We start from the raw sequence: 19,377 nt of genomic DNA on the forward strand, positions 1-19,377 counted from the left end.
AAAAGATACCAGAGGGACATTCAAACTCATATGTTGAAAATAAACTGACACTGCCATATGGCTAAAAAAAGAAAAAGACCAACATTTATAGGCATTATGTTTTCTGGTCTGTGCGTCCGTCTGTCCCACTTCAGGTTAAAGTTTTCGGTCGAGGCAGTTTTTAAGCAGTTAAGCTGCTTTATGCGAACACCCTAGATTTATGTTCTACCCAATAAATGCTGAAATATATGCCACTTTTATTATCTGGCTGGCTATCATGTTATTTATAACTAATTGGACACTTTTTTCATACTTTTTATTCTGGAATATAAAAAATATTCCCATAAAAACGTTAAATGGTCGTCGATTTTCCCAAAAGTTTTGAAGTTGCACATAGGAAGTAGTGCTCGATAGAAATCCTTCTATAGTTTATTATTCCCTGTGCTGTTGGTTAAGATGTCAAAGAACAATTGTATGAAATATTTGATCGCCGAAAATCTATAAAGATGAGTCGTTTACATTTCCCAGATGGCAAAAGTCGTAGGAATATTGTTTGTCATCGATACGTATTACATACGTCAGTAGTCTATTGATAAGCTGATATAAGTTGGCGGCAATTTCAAATTACATAGAAGACAAAAGGAGTAGGTCCGGTAAGGCCCCTTTTTGGCCCAAAAATATAACAGTTTTACAAAATTGTTAAAATGTAAACTTTTAGTTATTTATTGGACAGTTGAATGCTTCTGCTACATAAATATGGGCTGTTTTTGACAATACAATGTACATATATCGGGTTGTAGCACCATTAAGTCATGCTAAATTACTGAAATCTTCAAAATTCTATCATTTTAGTTAAATTTTAGATGGTTTCCGTGTAAAACGAAAGTGGCCGCATTCGTGTTCATCCTTAATATTGCAATGTAAGTTGTATTTTATGATAATACATAACATATATAAAGGTTGTGGATGAACACGGATGGGCCACTTTCATTTTTGACAAAAACAATCTGAAAAGTGACGTTTTTTTGCATATTTGAGAGATTTTTCATATTTGAGCTTCAATCGGATCGTTTTAAATGACTTAATCAGTTAAAATCTTTCACATAAACTAATTGAATCAAGTGAAATAGACACTTGAGTGTTTAAAAAGTGGTCAAAATCTTTCTTCAGATGAAACTGAAATTTGAGGCCAAAATGAGTCCTTACCGGACCTTCTCCTTTACGTACCTTTTAAATTGGGAGGATTCTGATGATGAATAGGTACTTTATTATTAATCATTTTATTCGTTTTTTGTCTGAAATGATTTAGATTATTTAAATCGGCTTAATTCAGTAATCTTAAATGTATGCTCTTTTGTATTCTTGTTAATATTATTCCATTATCTCGCAAATGACCTCCTTCATGCTTGTCAAATAAAGTTGTTGTTATTGTAGTTTTCTGATTGGTCGATGTCAAGGTCATTTTAAGATTGTTTCGCTTTGGTGTTACAATGTAACATAATGCTACACGTGCATAATTTAGCTCAATGTGCTTCAATAAATATTGAGATTAAAACTTTAACAACTGTTATCTAAAGGACGGCATTAATTAACTTCCAAAGTCGCATATTCTGTAAAATATTAAGTCCGAATCTGTGACGTGTATCACACCGTACTTGTTTTTGATTTACAAGGACTTTTCGATTTCCGGTACAGAAAAATACGACTTTTTTGTTATAATGTTTCTTTTTATAATTTTTCACATTTAAACACTCGTTAAGTGTTCTTGAATCAATTCTATGCGGTCCCTTCAGCAACTTTATGCTGGTAAATGATTTCCCCATGAAAATAATGTGAAAAGAAATCGCATGATATGATAAAATGTGTATATATGTCTCTGAAAAAGGTAACGACTAACGAGGCTCGAGAAACGTTTATGTTTCAACAAGTTAAAGTTACAAACAAGTTTTTATTCTTAATTCCTACTATTACAGTTATTTAAAGTTTAAATAAATGTTTTTTTTATTATGATATTAGTAATGGAAATCAGTTAAACCGTAATCAAGATATTTTAATTCAGTTATAAATTATTTGAGACGTTAATAAAATGGCACTGGCTATAGCGCTATTACATGGAAATGTAACAATAATAAAAATATTATTGTTTCATTGGAGACTAAATGCCGGAATGCATGGTTTGGTAAGGACCTTTTTAATTACGAATGTAACAATAATTATTGAGGCTATACATTGCATTATTGTTACATGAAAAACAGTAATGTACGATGGGACTAGAAATATGTAAAAATACTAAAAGTTTAAGACATTTATTTTATATTTACAATACTTACATTTATTACATACAATTTATTTACTGTAATTTTTTTATTTACAATGACAATTTCTACAAATCCAGTAAGTGTTTTTTAAAGTCCGACACATTTTTTATGAACGAAATTACGTCCTCCACTGATACGTGTATATACAGAAGTTCTTAGTATTTAAGTGACAGTTAGCAAACTTTTCTTTTGATGTTTCAATTTGCATCAAATTGTATAGCTGTATGAAATTTATGTTTTCATATTGTTTTAGTTTCGTTTAAAACGCATCCCAAGTTTTAATGTTTTTCACCCTAAACAAATTGGTTCAAAGTGTAATGACAGTAATAAGAGAAGGTGTGCAGTTAAATACTTTAAAAAAGTGAAACCATTGAACTATATTTTTCGCCTTTGGCACTCCTAATCTTGAGTAGTATCTTTAAGAACATCAAAACCATTATTTTTTATCAGCATCAGGGGCGGATCCAGCCATTTGATAAAAGGGGGGGGGTTCCAACTATATGCTCCCATTCAAATGCATTGATCAGCAAACCCCAGAACACGCCCCCCCCCCTTGGATCCGCCAATGAATATTATACAAGTATTGTTTAGTATATACAAAATGTATTAAAGAATTAAGCAATACAACTATAGAAGATTTAAGTTTAATAAATCTATCGTACATTGCTGTTTTTCATGTAACAATAACGTAATGCTGAGATTGCTATTAATCTCAGCGTAATGTAACCGCAGCCTCAGTAATTATTGTTACATTCGTAATAAATCGGTTCCTCGCCCAACTTTGCATTCTGGCAATTAAGTCTCCAGTGTTACAATAATATTTTTATTGTTGTTACATTTCCATGTAACCGTAGCTAGTGCCTAATAAAATTGAGAATGAAAATGGGGAATGTGTCATATAGACAATAACCTGATCTAAGAGCAGACAACAGTCGAAGGTTACCAATGGATCTTTAATGCAGGGAGAAACTCCTACACCCAAAGGATTGCTTTTGCTGGCCCCTTTGCATAATAAAGAAAATGTATACTATTTCAGCTAGTCATTTTGTTCCGTTGGAACTTTTAAATCAGAGGAAGAACAAAGTAACACACAATAATAAGTTCCTCTGGAACTTTTCGGCTAGTGAGTTCTTTCCGCCCGGAACTTTTCGGCTAGTGAGTTCTTTCCGCCCGGAACTTTCCAACATCGGAACAAAAGAGCATTTACAATAACTTGGACATACACTAAAATCAGAAGTATACACACGAAATAAAAATTTAAAAAAAATGAACAAAACAATTATGAAAAATAAATATGATATACAGCAACAATCACCACATTAGTGGGTCCTCACTATGGACAGGTGCATACAGAATGTGGTGGCTTAAACATCTGAACTGGCACAAAACTTTCCCCCTAACATAGGACAGTGTATGTGTATAATCTCAGACATTGAATCTTTATAAATATAAATTGGAAATAACTTTTGAAAGTAGTAGGATTGCATAACATAAACATTACTGCACAAGCATTATTCATGTTATTTGATACTGAGAACAATGCATGAGATAAATATTTTGACTAATTCTTTATACTATTCATCTGAACTTGGCCAAGTTTGCCTTTGGGCTTTTGAATAACTGCCTATAGCACCCTTTGGTGCTTTGATTTGAAGTTACTTGCAACTCAGAACACATGTTCCCTATGGTATGATCTTTCTAAATTTAATGCCAAAATAGATTTGTTACCCAGTTTCACTGTCCACTGAATATAGAAAATGATAGTACGGATGGGGCATCCTTGTACTAGGGACATATTCTTGTTTGTCAAGAATAGATGCAATACTTGTTCTTTTTCCAATATGAAAAGATTATGCATTTCATGCATTTCAGACCTGAACCTCATATACAGATAAATTACAATGCATCAAAAGTAACAAAACTTCCTTGCTTGTATTTATCGGAAGAGATGTTGGAAAGTCTCCATGAATAAATTGTTAGGCCTAACTGTTTATTTTTCCCCTACAAAATATCCAAATAGTAATATTTCAATGCTCAAAATTCAGAATAAGAATTCCATTTAAATATCCACAGATGAAGTAATATTGCCAATGAGACAATTATCCACTAGAATTCAAATAAAGTGGCTTTTGGTGATTATCGACAACAACAAAAATGTGATACAATTTAAATGAGAAAACCAACGGTGAAAATTAAACAAAGCGATTTTATACTAAAAACAAATATGACAGTTGTCTTTTCATACATTTTCCCAAAATGTCATTCATTTTATACTTTTAATTCAGAAAATGACTTAAGGTTGTTGAAATCAGAATAAAAATCATACTTTACCTTTGTTTTTATTCAGATAAATTTATATCCGTAGGAAACATGTGAAGCAGAGAGGTTCTATAATATTATTGTATCCTGTAAAAAGCCATATATAGAAGTAACAGATTTATCTGGAGGAGTGACAGAGGACAATAAGTGTATTATACAATACTCTGTCCAATACAAGTTAGTATTACTTTAAATTCAACAATTATGGGGATGTTTTAAATGATAACAAAGGAACAGTCTGAGGGCTTACACTATTATATAAGCAACCCGCATTCATAATTTCGGTAGCAATGACATTAACCAAATTCTTGTCAGTGGTCATATATAATTACATTAGATGTATGTTTCATTTTAATACGTTATTCTGATTGGATAACTGCAATCTCTTGTTATTCCTTAATCAACTTCATTACACAATGAAATTTACCATTCATGATAACACTAGGACCCACAATAAAGTGCACAGGTAAACTAAATAAAAACTTGATAAAAATTGTGTTTTCATGATCCTAGCTAAACAATGTAGTTATAAGTATTGAATGCTTCTTTTTGTAAATCATAGGGTGTAAAAACGTTGACCGTGCACACATTTTTAGAATGAAACGTTTCCGCGCTTCATACATATTAATTCACTTCAGTCAACGCTTTTACACCCAAATGAATTTACGAAAAGAAGCATTCAATTTTTAAATGCATGAATTTCCAAATTATGTTTTAAGTTCTTGAAAATGAAACTCAGTTAGACAGCTTAACTATGCAAATACAGCTCTGCATTGTCCTGAAAAGTTAAAAATGAATTTACAAGACAAGATGTAAAGATTTTATCAATACAAAAACTTTTAAGATTAAAAGGTTAAATACTTGACAGATGACAACCAGTAAATGGGTCCGGATGTGCGACAGGCTCATGACTATGTGAGTTAAAGTATTTAAGGAATGACTTTAATATGTTTTCTGTCTATGAAGAAATAGCATAAAAAATTTGGTGAACACTGAACAATGGGCGTAGCGGGTTATTTAACAGTGTGCACCACATTTTTTATGTTATTTTGAAAAAAACAGAAAATAAATTACAGTCATTTCTTATAATTTAATTCTAAATTCCATTTTAAACCGTAGAAAACCATTTTAAAATGTTGATGATGTCACAGTCACATGACTAAATTATATCTATGGCCTGATAACTAAATAATGTCAGCCACTCAGAAGAGGCGTTACATCTGAAATTAAATTATTACAAAATATACTTGTTCTCTGTGGAACATAGGTCATGCACAGCCTAGAAAAAAGAAAAGGATCAGTTAAATTGTCTTTTTATAGAATTTATTTTAGCCCATTTATATTATTTTTGACTTTATTTAGTGTGACCACAGAAGAGGAAACAAGATTATTCAGTGGTTCAATCATGGTAGCACTTCCTGTGACTGGAAAAATAATGGTTCTGCATAAAACCCACAAGTACATAAGAGCAGAGATTGGGAAGGACTTCAAACAGCTAGAGGGACCACAGTTGGTATCTTACAGGCAAATAAAAGTTTCCAATTACCCTAAGTTAAAGTGGGACATGCAGAGACTAGTAGAAACTTTGAATGGTAAGAAAGATTTCAGAGGAAATATATATGTCTGTCAGTTATGAATTAATTCAACCTCGATTGCTATAACAAATAAGTTGGGCTGCAACTTATAGAGGCGCAAGGTTATAAAAAATTCAGCAAAAATTTAAACATATTTTCATTACAAATTTTATTTATTACATTATTAGTTGTTATTTAATGATATGGTACTAAAATCATCCCAAAAATTGATTTGTTTTGGCTCCCAATAACTTTTAAAATGTGTATATCATTGAAAAAGTTCCAAATTATCTCCCTTTGGTGAAAAAATGTCATTTTTGGCATTAAAATTGAAATATCTTTTTTAACTCATCATTGACCTATAATTTTTATGCAGTTAATCTGCATTATGCGAGCACCCTAGATTTGTGGTCTACCCAATAAATGCTGAAATACTTGTCATTGTTATTATCTAGCTGACTACTATGTTATATATATCTAATTGAACACTTTTTTAATACTTTTAATTCTGGATTACAAAAAATATGACTAGAAAAACCTTAAATGATCGTCGAATCACCCAAAACTTTTGAAGTTGCACATAGGAAGTAGTGCTCATTTGGAATTCTTATGTAGTTTATTATCGCCTGTGCTTTTGGCTAAGATGTCAAAAAACAATTGTACAAAATATTTAATCGCCGAAAATCTTTTAAGACAAGTAGTTTAGATTTCCCAAATGGCAAAAGTCGTAGGAATATTGTTTGTCGTCAATACGTAGTACAACTACGTCAGTAGTCTATTATATAATAAGTTCAACTGTTCATGCTGTTGGCGGCAATTTTAAATTAGAAGACGAAATTCGTATCTTTTCAATTTGGAGGCAGGGGTTCAAATTAGCGGTGGTCCGAGGTCCGCGACCTTCCACTTTCGACTTGGTTACTAGCCACGCCCGACGGGCCTTCCGCTCTGAGACAACTATATCACAGTTATAGTAGTCTCAGTTCCACTTGAAAGAAAATAAAAAAATAGCTTTGCAAACCTTTTCGCCAAAGTCTCCAAATAAATGATCTCAAAACTTATTTTAATCATTATTTATATTCATGACAGCGATGTCAATTTTGTTCAATCGCTAGCTATAAACAGAAAATTGCCGACAAAAAATGTGTTAATACGAGTAAAATCGTATCTGACTGACAAAAACAACATTGGAACACAATTGACAATGGCTGCCGTAAAAGACAATTACAATTTCGGATCCGATTCTGGAAGCGGATAAGGGTAATTCCGGGTTTTTGGCGAATCCAGGCAGGTGACAAAATACATATATGCATGGTAAATGAATATAAACACTAGAATTGAAAACGAAAATATATATGTAAAAGAAAGAAAAAGCAGAAAATATTTTAAACAGAAACTCAAAATTACTTTTGACAAATTTTAATGTCAAAATCCAATACAATGTGACAGCTGGGAACACTGTATAGCTAACAATATATATGTTCCTGGTCACAGTATAAATTTTCTTTATCAGTGATAAATGTTGATAATGCATGTAAGATGCTTTTAAAGTGTAAATATATTACTGCAATTTTGAAGGGGTTATTTTTTTTCTCAATTTTGAAGGGTCAGTTAAAGTAGCAAAGTGGAAGATTCTTACTTTATTTTCACAAATAACTACCTGAATGAAGGCAAATCATATGATATATAGGTGGCGTCCTTTGGGCCACTCTACCCCCTCCTGTTTGATAACTTTGAAACGGATGAGATCCCCACCTCTCAACCATATACATTCATGTATGGGACTATATATATAACTAATCAAATGAAATATAAGGGGAGTCCATGGGGTGACCCACCCCCTCCTGTTTGGGAACTTACGAAACGGTCGAGATCCCCACCCCTAAACAATATATATTCATGTATGGGTCAATATAACTAATTAAATGAAATATAGGGGGAGTCCGCCTACCCCCTCCTGTTTGAGAACTTGGAAACCAATGAGATCCCTACCCCTAAACCATATATATTCATGTATGGGACAATATAACAAATCAAATGAAATATAGGGGAAGTCCCTGGGGTCATCCTATCCCTTCTTGTTTGAGAACTTGAAAACCCTCGAGATCCCCACCCCTAAACCATATATATTCATGTATGGGACAATATAACAAATCATTTACATTTACTATGGGCAGGTCAGTCAGACCTCACCTTTGATCCTTGTAGTAGTGAACATTTGTCTGATTTGTGTCGCATAACTATTGTACTATAGAACACATACTCAGTTTTCTTTACAGTGAAACCAGTCCATTCATACTATTACATGTTCTTACTAAGTCAACATGTACTACTAACAGTCAACTAAAACAAACGGTAACTACCAACTAGAACAACTACAATCATTGCGAACTTGTACCACTGCAGACTCACCATAAAAAATATACATTTATATATTCATTGCTATTGAAACCTTGATAACATATAACTTATTTGCCTTAATAATTAATTCATTAGATAAACATAAATGTACAATATATGAATGTTTAATGCCACATCAGAGGCGGATTTAGAGGGGTTTTCAGTGGGCCCTCCCCTCTTCCATTTTTGAGAAAAAAATTGGTTGATTATATAGGTAATCACTGAAGCATTACTGGAGCAGGTCCCCTGTTAGGCAGGCAGTGGGCCCCCACTTATGAAAATTTCTGGATCCGCCACTGCACATAATTACGTTTGCCTGGTTTTTGGTTAACTGCCCTCAGCGCTTACAGCGCTTTGATTTCCAATAAGCTGATACACTAAACTATTGTAAAAATTTAAGCAATTTGTGTAATTCAGTTCTTTTTTTATTTCGATATTACTTTTTTTCTTCCTATTAGTTCAACAGAAAACAGTACCTTAACAAAAATGCATGCTTCTTTTGAATGCAGATTGTGAGCTTAAATGAACGGTGACCTCATATTTTTATTTTATTTTTCTGTCAGGTTTAGGATAAAGTTTATTTATTGAAATAAATAGCAAAATCCTATATTTAAAAAAAGAAGATTTATACCTGGAAGCCCCCTTAAGTTATATCCCAACATAATATTATCTCAAATACAAACAGTGAATTGTGCACCCAAAACCTAGATTCAGATGGATGGACATATTTGTTCAGAAACCAGGTATGCAAGAGCCAGAAAAATATTAATTTAGACAATCCTTCTTGATATTATTTTACCACTCTTTTATATTATCAAGTAACATCAGTCTTCAAAACATAATTAGTAGTTAGGCGATGCACCTTTTAAAACATCTAACATTTTAAAATCCAAAAACAAAAAACATTTTTACTTAAAAATGTAATATTTAACAAGAACTCCCATTCATAGATAAAGTTAGGAAGTGCCCCCACCCCCCACCCCCCAAAAAAAAAATCCCATCCCCAAGTCTCCTGTATCTTTTCATGGAACAAACCTAAATATTTTGATTATTTGGTTAAAAAATCAACCATAAAATGACAATGATAAAATGTTCTTATATTTATGCAGGTATGTTTGATACCACTAGACAGATGCAAAGGAAAGGGATGCTAGCAGGAGGATCAGACAAGGGACCAGACTACTTTGTGGAATTTAAAAATACTCTACAAATTATACTGTTTTGGGTCAAAAGTCCCCCAGTTGTTAGACCAAAGGTTTGACTTCTTTTGTTTACTTTTTTAGCTCACCTGGCCCAAAGGGCCAAGTGAGCTTTTCTCATCACTTGGCGTGTCTGTCGTCCGGCGTCGTCGTCCGGTGTCGTTAACCTTTACAAAAATCTTCTTCTCTGAAACTACTGGGCCAAATTTTAACAAACTTGGCCACAATCATCATTGGGGTATCTAGTTTAAAAAATGTGTCCGGTGACCCGACCAACCAACCAAGATGGCCGCCATGGCTAAAAATAGAACATAGGGGTAAAATGCAGTTTTTGGCTTATAACTCAAAAACCAAAGCATTTAGAGCAAATCTGACATGGGGGTAAAATTGTTTATCAGGTCAAGATTTATCTGCCCTGAAATTTTCAGATGAATCGGACAACCAGTTATTGGGTTGCTGCCCCTGAATTGGTAATTTTAAAGAAATTTTGCTGTTTTTGGTTATTATCTTGAATATTATTATAGATAGAGATAAACTGTACACAGCAATAATGTACAGCAAAGTAAGATTTACAAATAAGTCAACTTGACCGAAATGGTCAATTGACCCCCTAAGGAGTTATTGTCCTTTATAGTCAATTTTTAACAATTTTCATAAAATTTGTAAATTTTTACTAACATTTTTATGCAGTTAAGCTGCATTATGCGAGCACCCTAGATTTGTGTTCTACCCAATAAATCCTGAAATACTTGCCATTGTTATTATCTAGCTTGTTACTATGTTATATATAACTAATTGAACACTTTTTTATTACTTTATATTCTGGATTACAAAAAAAATGACCAGAAAAACCTTAAATGATCGTCGATTTATCCAAAAGTTTTAAAGTTACACATAGGAAGTAGTGCTTATTAAAAATCCTTGTGTAGCTCATTATGACTTGTGCTTTTAGCTAAGATGTCAAAGAACAATTGTATGAAATATTTAATCGCCGAAAATCTCTTAAGACAAGCAGTTTAGATTTCCCAAATGACAAAAGTCGTAGAAATATTGTTTGTCATCAATACGTAGTACAACTACGTCAGTAGTCTATTATATAATTCAACTGTTCATGCTGTTGGCGGCAATTTCAAATTAGAAAAAGAAATTTTCGTAGCTTTTCAATTTGGAGGCAGGTGTGCAAATTAGCGGTGGTCCGAGACCTTCCACTTTTGCAAGCGGAATTTCGACTAGGATAGTTGGTTTCTAGCTACGCCCGACGTAGTCGCCTTACATTTAAAAGAAAATAAGAAATTACTTTGCAAACCTTTTCACCATGTTCACCAAAGTCTCCAATTAAACGAGCTAAAAACTTATTTTTATCATTATTATTCATGACGGCGATGTTCATTTTGTTCAACCGCTAGCTTTATACAGAAAATCGCCGATAAATATTGTATAAATTCGAGTAAAATCGTATCTGATTGACAAAAACAACATTGTAAACACATAACAATGGCGGCCGTGAAGACAAAATTTTACAAAATCGGATCCGATTCCGGAAGCGGATAAGGGTAATTCCGGGTTTGACGATCATTTACAAAATAAATCCAAGCAGGTGAAAAAATACATCTATGCATGGTAAATGAATATAAACACTAGTATTGTAAACCAAAAGATATATGTAAAAGAAAGAAAAAGCAGAAAAATATTTTTTTAAACTTTTTGATAAATTTTAATTTAAAAATCCAAAATTAAAAATCCAATACAACGTGACAGCTGGGAACAGTATATCTAACAATATACATGTTCATGGTCACAGTCTAAATTTTCTTTATAAATGATAAATGATGATAATGCATGTGAGATGCTTTTAAAGTGTAAACATATTACTGCAATTTCGAGGGGTTATTTGTTTTTTCTCAATTTTGAAGGGTCAATTAAAGTAGCTGAAAGTTTCATTCTTTATTTTCACAAATAATGCAACTATATTATATATACCTTAATGTAAGTAAATCATATGATATATAGGTGGCATTCTTTGGGCCACTCTACCCCCTCCTGTTTGATAACTTGGAAATGGTCGAGCTCCCCACCCCTAAACCATATGAGGGGCAGATCCAGGATTTTAGGTTAGGAGGGGCGCAAACTTAAATTTTCGCCGAGCAGAGCGAGGCTAAAAAAAAATTGAGGTAAAATTATCGGAATTTTCTTTATTAAGCTGAGAACAACCCATGCTTTGCAAATTTAAGGGGGGTGCAAGCCCGCAACCCTCCCCCGTCTGAATCCGCCCCTGCATATATTCAAGTATATAGGACAATATAATAAATAAAAAATGAAATATAGGGGGAGTCCCTGGAGTTACCCCACCCCTCCTGTTTGAGAACTTGGAAACGGTCGAGATCCACACCCCTTAACCATATACATGTATATTCATGTTTGTGACAATATGAAAAATCAAATGAAATATAGGAAGAGTCGCTAGGGGCCACCCCCACCCCTCCTGTTTTAGAATTTAAAAATGGTCGAGATCCCCATCCCTAAACCATATATATTCATGTACATGTATGGGACAATATAACAAATCAGATGAAAGATAGGGGGAGTCCCTGAGGTCACTGTTCACCCTCCTGTTTGAGAACTTGGAAATGGTCAAGATCCTTACCCCTAAACCATATATACTCATGTATGGGACAATATAACAAATCAAATGAAATATAAGGGAAGTCCCTGTGGTCATCCCAACCCTCCTGTTTGAGAACTTGGAAACGGTCGAGATCCCCACACCAAAACAATATATATTCATGTATGGATCAATATAACTAATTAAATGAAATATAGGGGAGTCCCTTGGGTCACCCTACCCTTCCTGTTTGAGAACTTGGAAACCAATGAGATCCCCACCCCTAAACCATATATATTCATGTATGGGACAATATAACAAATAAAATGAAATGTAGGGGAAGTCCCTAGGGTCACCCTACCCCCAGTGGCAGATCCAGAAATTTTCATAAGTGGGGCCCACTGACTAACCTAAGAGGGGCCCGCTCCAGTCACGCTTCAGTGATTCCCTATTTAAGCAACCAATTTTTTCCCCAAAAAGGGGGGGCCGGGCCCCCTGCCCCCTAAATCCTCTGCCTACCCCTACCTGTTTGAGAACTTGAAAACTGTTGAGATCCCCACCCCTAAATTATATATATTCATATGTATGGGACAAAATAACAAATCATTTACATTTACTATGGACAAGTCAGTCAGACTTCATCTTTGATCCCTGTTGTAGTGAACATTTGTCTGATTCGTGTCTCATAACTTTTGTACTATAGAACACAAACTCAGTTTTCTTTCCAGGGAAACCAGTCCATTCATACTATTACATGTTCATACTACGTCAAATTGAACTTCTAGCAGTCAAATAAAACCAAGGTTAACTACCAAGTAGAACAACTGCAATCATTGGGAACTTGTACCACTGCAGACTCACCATAAAAAATATACATTGATATATGCATTGCTTTTGAAACCTTGATAACATATAAATTATTTGCCTAAATAAATAAATCATTAGATAAACATGAATGTACTATATATGAATGTTTAATGTTTAGGCAACATTGCCACAGTTTTCATAATTACAGTTGCCTTGGTTTTTGGTTAACTGCCTTCAGCGCTTACAGCGCTTTGATTTACTGAAACTACTGGGCCAAGTTCATTATAGATAGAGATAATTGTAAGCAGCAAGAATTTTCAGTAAAGTAAGATGTACAAACACATCATCATCACCAAAACACAATTTTGTCATGAATCCATCTTCTTCCTTTGTTTAATATTCACATAGACCAAGGTGAGCGACATAGGCTCTTTAAGTTATTTACCTCTTTTGGGTATTTTCTTAGTAGCTGCTCCTTAATTCAAGCATTTATTGTTATACCCTGTGGATGATTAAATTGCCAGTCAAGGTTAATGCTCAAATATAGAATTTCATTTACTGGTTAGTTATTTATGCAGATTTATCTCCCTTCCATCCCATAGATGTTTTTGTTACTTATATTAAGTTCTAAAGAAATTCCTATTTTCTGGCAGATTGACATAATTTCAGTAATTTATAATGTAAGATACTGTTTTGGTTTTCAATATTTTCTGATATGTTATTTCAAAGCTACAAAAACTTGTTTCTGAATCCAATATTTAAATTTTATGTAACATTGTAATATTTTATCTTGTAATTTTTCATGACTATATACTGTTTAAATTAAAGCTATAGGATTATTCATCAGATTAATAAAAGAGCATATCATGCACTAGCTTTATTATAAAAAAGAGGATGTGGTATGATTGCCAATGCCACAGCTCTCCACAAGAGACCAAAGATGCAGAATATTAACAAATATAGGTCATCGTACTGCCTTCAACAATGAGCAAAGCTCACATCGCAAAGGCTTAGAAATCACAGATATATACAATTCAGATGAGAAAACAAACCGCCTAATTAATGCACAAAAAACAAATATATTTATATGTAACACTGTACACAGTAACAAATGACAACCACTGAATTGTGAGGCCCCTCATGGGGGGGTCCAAGTAATCACATAATCACCATTTTTTTGCCAATATAATCACATAATCATTAAATATTTGCTTATCTTTAGTAATCAAATAATCATAAACTAAAAAAACAGTCCTAGGTAATCAAATAATCATGAAATATTTGGATTAATAATCAAATAATCATTAAAAAAACGGCCAAGTAATCACATAATCAAAAACCCCATGAGGGCCCTCAATTGTAAGCTCCTTATTTGGCACAGGCACATGTATACATGATTTATTATTGTTTTGTATCAAATTACTCCAAACCATGGCTTCATAATTTTCTACAATCCAGGTGTGCTCGTATTCACTGATCCGTGACAAGAGAATGGTAGATCCTACTGCTGGTCGTCATAGAGACCAGGAATGTGGGAAATACCCAGATGAAATCTTCTTGGCTGTTATTGGAGAACATGAAGTAGAAGGAAAAATGACACTTAAAGTTGTATGGATTGACTTTGAAATCTACAACAAACTGGTAAGTATCATATACAGTGCAACCTGTGTAATTGGACACACTGGGGACCCAGACAAAAACAATGTTATATTAAGCAGGGTGTTGGAATACTCAGGTTTTTTCAGCAAGGAAAGACATATTTTTGGACCAGAAAATGTTTTGGTTCAAGCAGGATGTTAGAATATTCAGGTGTCAGATTAGGCAGGTTACACTGTACCTCATATTTTTTTAATTTACTTGAAAATTCACTATTCCAGAATCTGATGCATTTTATGTATGATTTCCAAAAGAGTACACCAAAAACATTGTGATTGGCTAACAAGGTTGCTAAATATTAAAAACTCAACCAATGATGTGACATTTTGTACATTTTTGGAGTACACACAAAGAAATTATCTGTTCATGATCACTGAATTTTGCCATGACTAGTGTTATTTTACATTAATGTAACTTGCGACATTCGCTAACAGGAGACATTTCTACAGTGGTCATATAGTGTTGGTTATATTTCAGGAAGTAGAGGGCAAGGTTGCAAAGGGATCACATTTGAAGTTTATGAAAAAGTATTGGTATGATGATGAAGACAAAAGTCATCCCATGGGAAATACTGCAGAGGTAGGTATTTCAGTTAGTGAAATGAAGATGTTGGTATCAGATTTCTGAGGGGGATAGGACCTTTATTGGGACTCCGGGATTGGGTGTTTTTAATCTCGGGATTTCGGGATTGACCCTTTTCGGAACCAGGAATCCTTTATTTGAATTTCGGGATGATGGAATTTAAAGTTATTTAAATTCGGGATCTCAGGATTTCGTGTTTTTAAGCCTGGGATTTCAGAATCAGGACCCACTCCCACCCCCCTCATTAATGTGTTGCATCTAGCTATAGCATATCATATAGATTTTTTATTTAGAATAAGGAAACAATGACTCAATGAAAAATTCCAACCAAAAATAATATATTCTGTTCATTTGAAATCACTATTTAAATACAAAATGAAACAAGTAAGTGAAAAATTGAATGAATGTTTTTATTCCACTGCATGTTGATTTTGATAGAGAAATCAACATTTGATTGGTTGAAACGTTCACACGTGACGTTGAACAAAAATTCATATTCACCTTTGAGTATCATATTTCCTTCTGACATGTCGGGACTAAATCTTGCCTTCCCTTAATTGCTCTTGATTGATTTTTTGGAAAATGGTAGGAAAAAATCATGACGTAAATGTGATCCAACAGTTAAACAAGTTTGTTAATGCTATGAGTATGAGCATACTCATGCAGTAATGTGATTTTGACAATCTTTTTTTGAAAAAGGGCACCAACTCTAAATGACCGAAATTAGGTGAAAAAAAATCCTTATCCTTTGGCAGAGCCCTCATAAAAATATGAATATTCTTGGGTGAACAAATCTTCATATCTCCCTAAGGCATGGGAAATAAATGTATAGTATTCATCTCCTTTATGTGTTGCAGCAAGCATGAAAAATATCAAATAAAATTTCACGGATAGATTCACATCAAGAAAATATATGCCCTGTTCACTATCAGCATAAAACATATTAGGGTTGTATTTGAGGACCACTTGCAGCCATTTCTATTAGATTTCCATGGAGAAACTTTATACCCACCCACTCAGTCATGATTTCCATGGAGAAACTTGAGCCACACCCACTCAGTCATATGATTTCCATGGAGAAACTTTAGACCCACCCACTCAGTCATATTCTGTTCACTTTTGCTTAGTTTAAATATTAGTTTGTGATTAGGGTTGATTATGCTGAACCCGTAATGGTAAGTTTATGATATATGGTATGCAGTTGCATAATTTTTGGAGTTTTTATTATTGTGAAAAATGCGACAGTGTTATAATCACAATGATTATAAAACTTGAAATTTGATTTTTTTTTTATGAATTAAACATGATTTTTTCAAAATATCGCAAAAATTTATATTGTATTTTGTAGTGGGATGACAAAATGGCAAAAGTAAATGCACTCTGAATTATCTTTTTCTAGGATATTTCTACAATGGATCTCAAAACCTCTTTTTCTTTCAGGCAGCAAGGATATTTCAAACAGTGTTGCGTATCAACTCTATGAAATGTGTTCAAGGAGGAGATAATGGATCTGGTGAATGGAACTTTGTATCCTTCCTACAGCCTGTTTATACTGTGGGAGAGAAGGACAAGGCCACAAAAGAGGGGATGTTTGGTGAGGCTGATCATTACTTTGAAAATACTCCTTTATTATATATATACTTGAAAAATCGTATTTACATTCGTAATGTACTTAAGGAATGACTGTATGTATATGGAAGTGTTTAACGACCTTGACTGGCATTTCAGCCCTCGCACAGTCGGTTTGAATGACTAAATTTTTTTCTGTCTATGAAGAAATAACATAAAAAATGTGGTGATCACTGAATTAGCCTTGTAGAGTGTTATTTTAAACACATTTTATAGGCTATTTTGCATAGACATTAGTCATTCCTTATTATTAAAATCTAAATTCAATTTTAAGAAGTAAATAATGAAAACAAACTTTGATGAAATGATGATCACCTACAAAATTATGTTCATGAGCTGATAGTCAAACAACTTTTAGCCAATCAGCAAATGTGTTACATCCTAAAAGAAATTATTTAAACATGTAAAAATTTGAACTAAAAAGTAAACGTTATTGCTATTTTTGTTATTACATTAGATTATTAATTTGACTTAAGTTCCAAAAAGGTAAATTGTCAAATATTGTAATTTAAATATTTAGGATTTATTAAATCATTCTGATTGTCTTTATGTTGCCTTATAGACGTAACATATTTTGACATGTCAAAATAAAAGTTTATTTTGTGTCTTCTCAAACCTGATTTTCAGAGACCTGCCACTATCCCTATTTATAAATTTTTTAAATTCTTTACTTTCTACTGAGGACATCAAAACAGGCATTTAAATGAGTCAAAAGGGTATTTGAGTACATCCATACTCATACATTCCCCATTTCCTTTCTCAATTTTATACTCATTCAAACTATATAGAAGTAGATTAAAATCACTTGTTTCTCTTTGGCTTAAAATCCCCCATGGAGATTTTTATAGGTTGACAGGTATGGCTTATTTTTTTTAACCTATTGGTCTGACAAGTAAATGCATTTTGTTGGTATATATCTATATAGTCCGGAGGATAAACATTTTTGTCTGGTCTTTTACAGAAAAGAACTTCCCAAAGATACAGAACCATCCATTAGCAGTGTTCCATACAAGATGTCATGTCTGTAGTACACCTGTTGGCCGTGGAATGAAGGAATGTACAGATTGTCGTGCTGTCCAGTACTGTACACAGGCGTGTTATGACAAGGACAGCCAATCACATGCCATGTACTGTAGTAAATCTGTTAAAGGTGAACATGATGCAGAATTAGGGAGGGCCAATGTGTTAGCTTTGGGCTATGGGTTTTGCTCATTGTTGTAGGCAGTACAGGGACCTCTAGTTGCTAACTTCAATGTATTTTAGTGTCTGTTGCACATTTTTCATTGGTAATCATACCACATCTACTTACTTTTGAAATGAATTCATAAAATAACTTGACTTTGATATATATTTATTTGTTTTTGTCTAGCCTGCGACTTTTGTCACAGAAAGCTCTACATAGGGATTGTGATCTGGCGGCTACGGCAGTGTTGGTTAACTTCTTAAAAACTGTATATTTTAAAAGGTGGAAGACCTGGATGCTTCATACTTTGTATATAGATGCCTTATGTTAAGGAGTTTCTGTCTTTGACATTTCCATTGACCTTGACCTTATTTTCATGGTTCAGTGACTACTCGAAAAAAGTCCAAGTCAAAGCGAACTTAAGGTTTGCACTCTGTCTGTCTGGCAAATCAGTTTTCCACACTTTTTTTCTTCGTTCTTGAAGATATGGATTTGATATATGGTATATAGTTTTATATTGACAAGTTCATATTTAATCTGGTCTGATGATTAAATCCAGAGTTATGGTCGATATCTAATGTAAGAGGACTATGTTCGACCATTATTGTCATATTTCTGTACAAAGGGAGATGGACATTCCCTAGTAAATTATTGAAGAATTTGCGGCAGGTTTGTGTTATTTTGTATAAACTAAATTTTGGAATGCTATATATATATATTTTTATGCCCCATTTATGGACATGATGTTTTCTGTTCTGTGTGTCTGTTCGTTTGTTCGGTCGTCTGTGTCCTTCTGAAGGTTTTAAGTTTTTGGTCGAGGTAGCTTTTGCTGAAGTTGAAGTCCAGTCAACTTGAAACTTATTACACATGTTCCCTATGAAATGATCTTTTAAATTTTAATGCCAAATTAGAGATTTTCCCCCATTTTCATGGTCCATTGAATATAGAATATGCTAGTGTGGATAGGGCATCCTTGTACTATGGACACATTCTTGTTTTTTTATTTTTTAAAATCCTTTAATTAGATAATAATCTATCATTACTAAGGTATATATTTCATTACATTACAAATTGTGTAGATAAAAGTTGTTGACATTTTATAGATAAGTTTCAAATCTATAATAGTTTGTGA

The 19,377-nt window shown here is 33.3% G+C and overlaps 1 protein-coding gene across 1 annotated transcript in view; it reads left to right on the forward strand.

Annotated features, from left to right (window-relative positions):
* The window catches only part of LOC143052481 (uncharacterized), a 44,149-nt gene that overhangs the window by 20,367 nt on the left and 4,405 nt on the right, over window positions 1-19,377 (forward strand). Inside the window, exons 15-21 of the mRNA XM_076225525.1 lie at window positions 4,663-4,793; window positions 5,979-6,208; window positions 9,697-9,842; window positions 14,654-14,836; window positions 15,329-15,430; window positions 16,874-17,027; window positions 18,024-18,212. Of these exons, the coding sequence (XP_076081640.1) occupies window positions 4,663-4,793; window positions 5,979-6,208; window positions 9,697-9,842; window positions 14,654-14,836; window positions 15,329-15,430; window positions 16,874-17,027; window positions 18,024-18,212 (1,135 nt within the window). The remainder of the gene's footprint in view (window positions 1-4,662; window positions 4,794-5,978; window positions 6,209-9,696; window positions 9,843-14,653; window positions 14,837-15,328; window positions 15,431-16,873; window positions 17,028-18,023; window positions 18,213-19,377) is intronic.

This window comes from Mytilus galloprovincialis, chromosome 11 (genome assembly GCF_965363235.1).
Source record: "Mytilus galloprovincialis chromosome 11, xbMytGall1.hap1.1, whole genome shotgun sequence".
Classification (NCBI taxonomy): domain Eukaryota; kingdom Metazoa; phylum Mollusca; class Bivalvia; order Mytilida; family Mytilidae; genus Mytilus; species Mytilus galloprovincialis.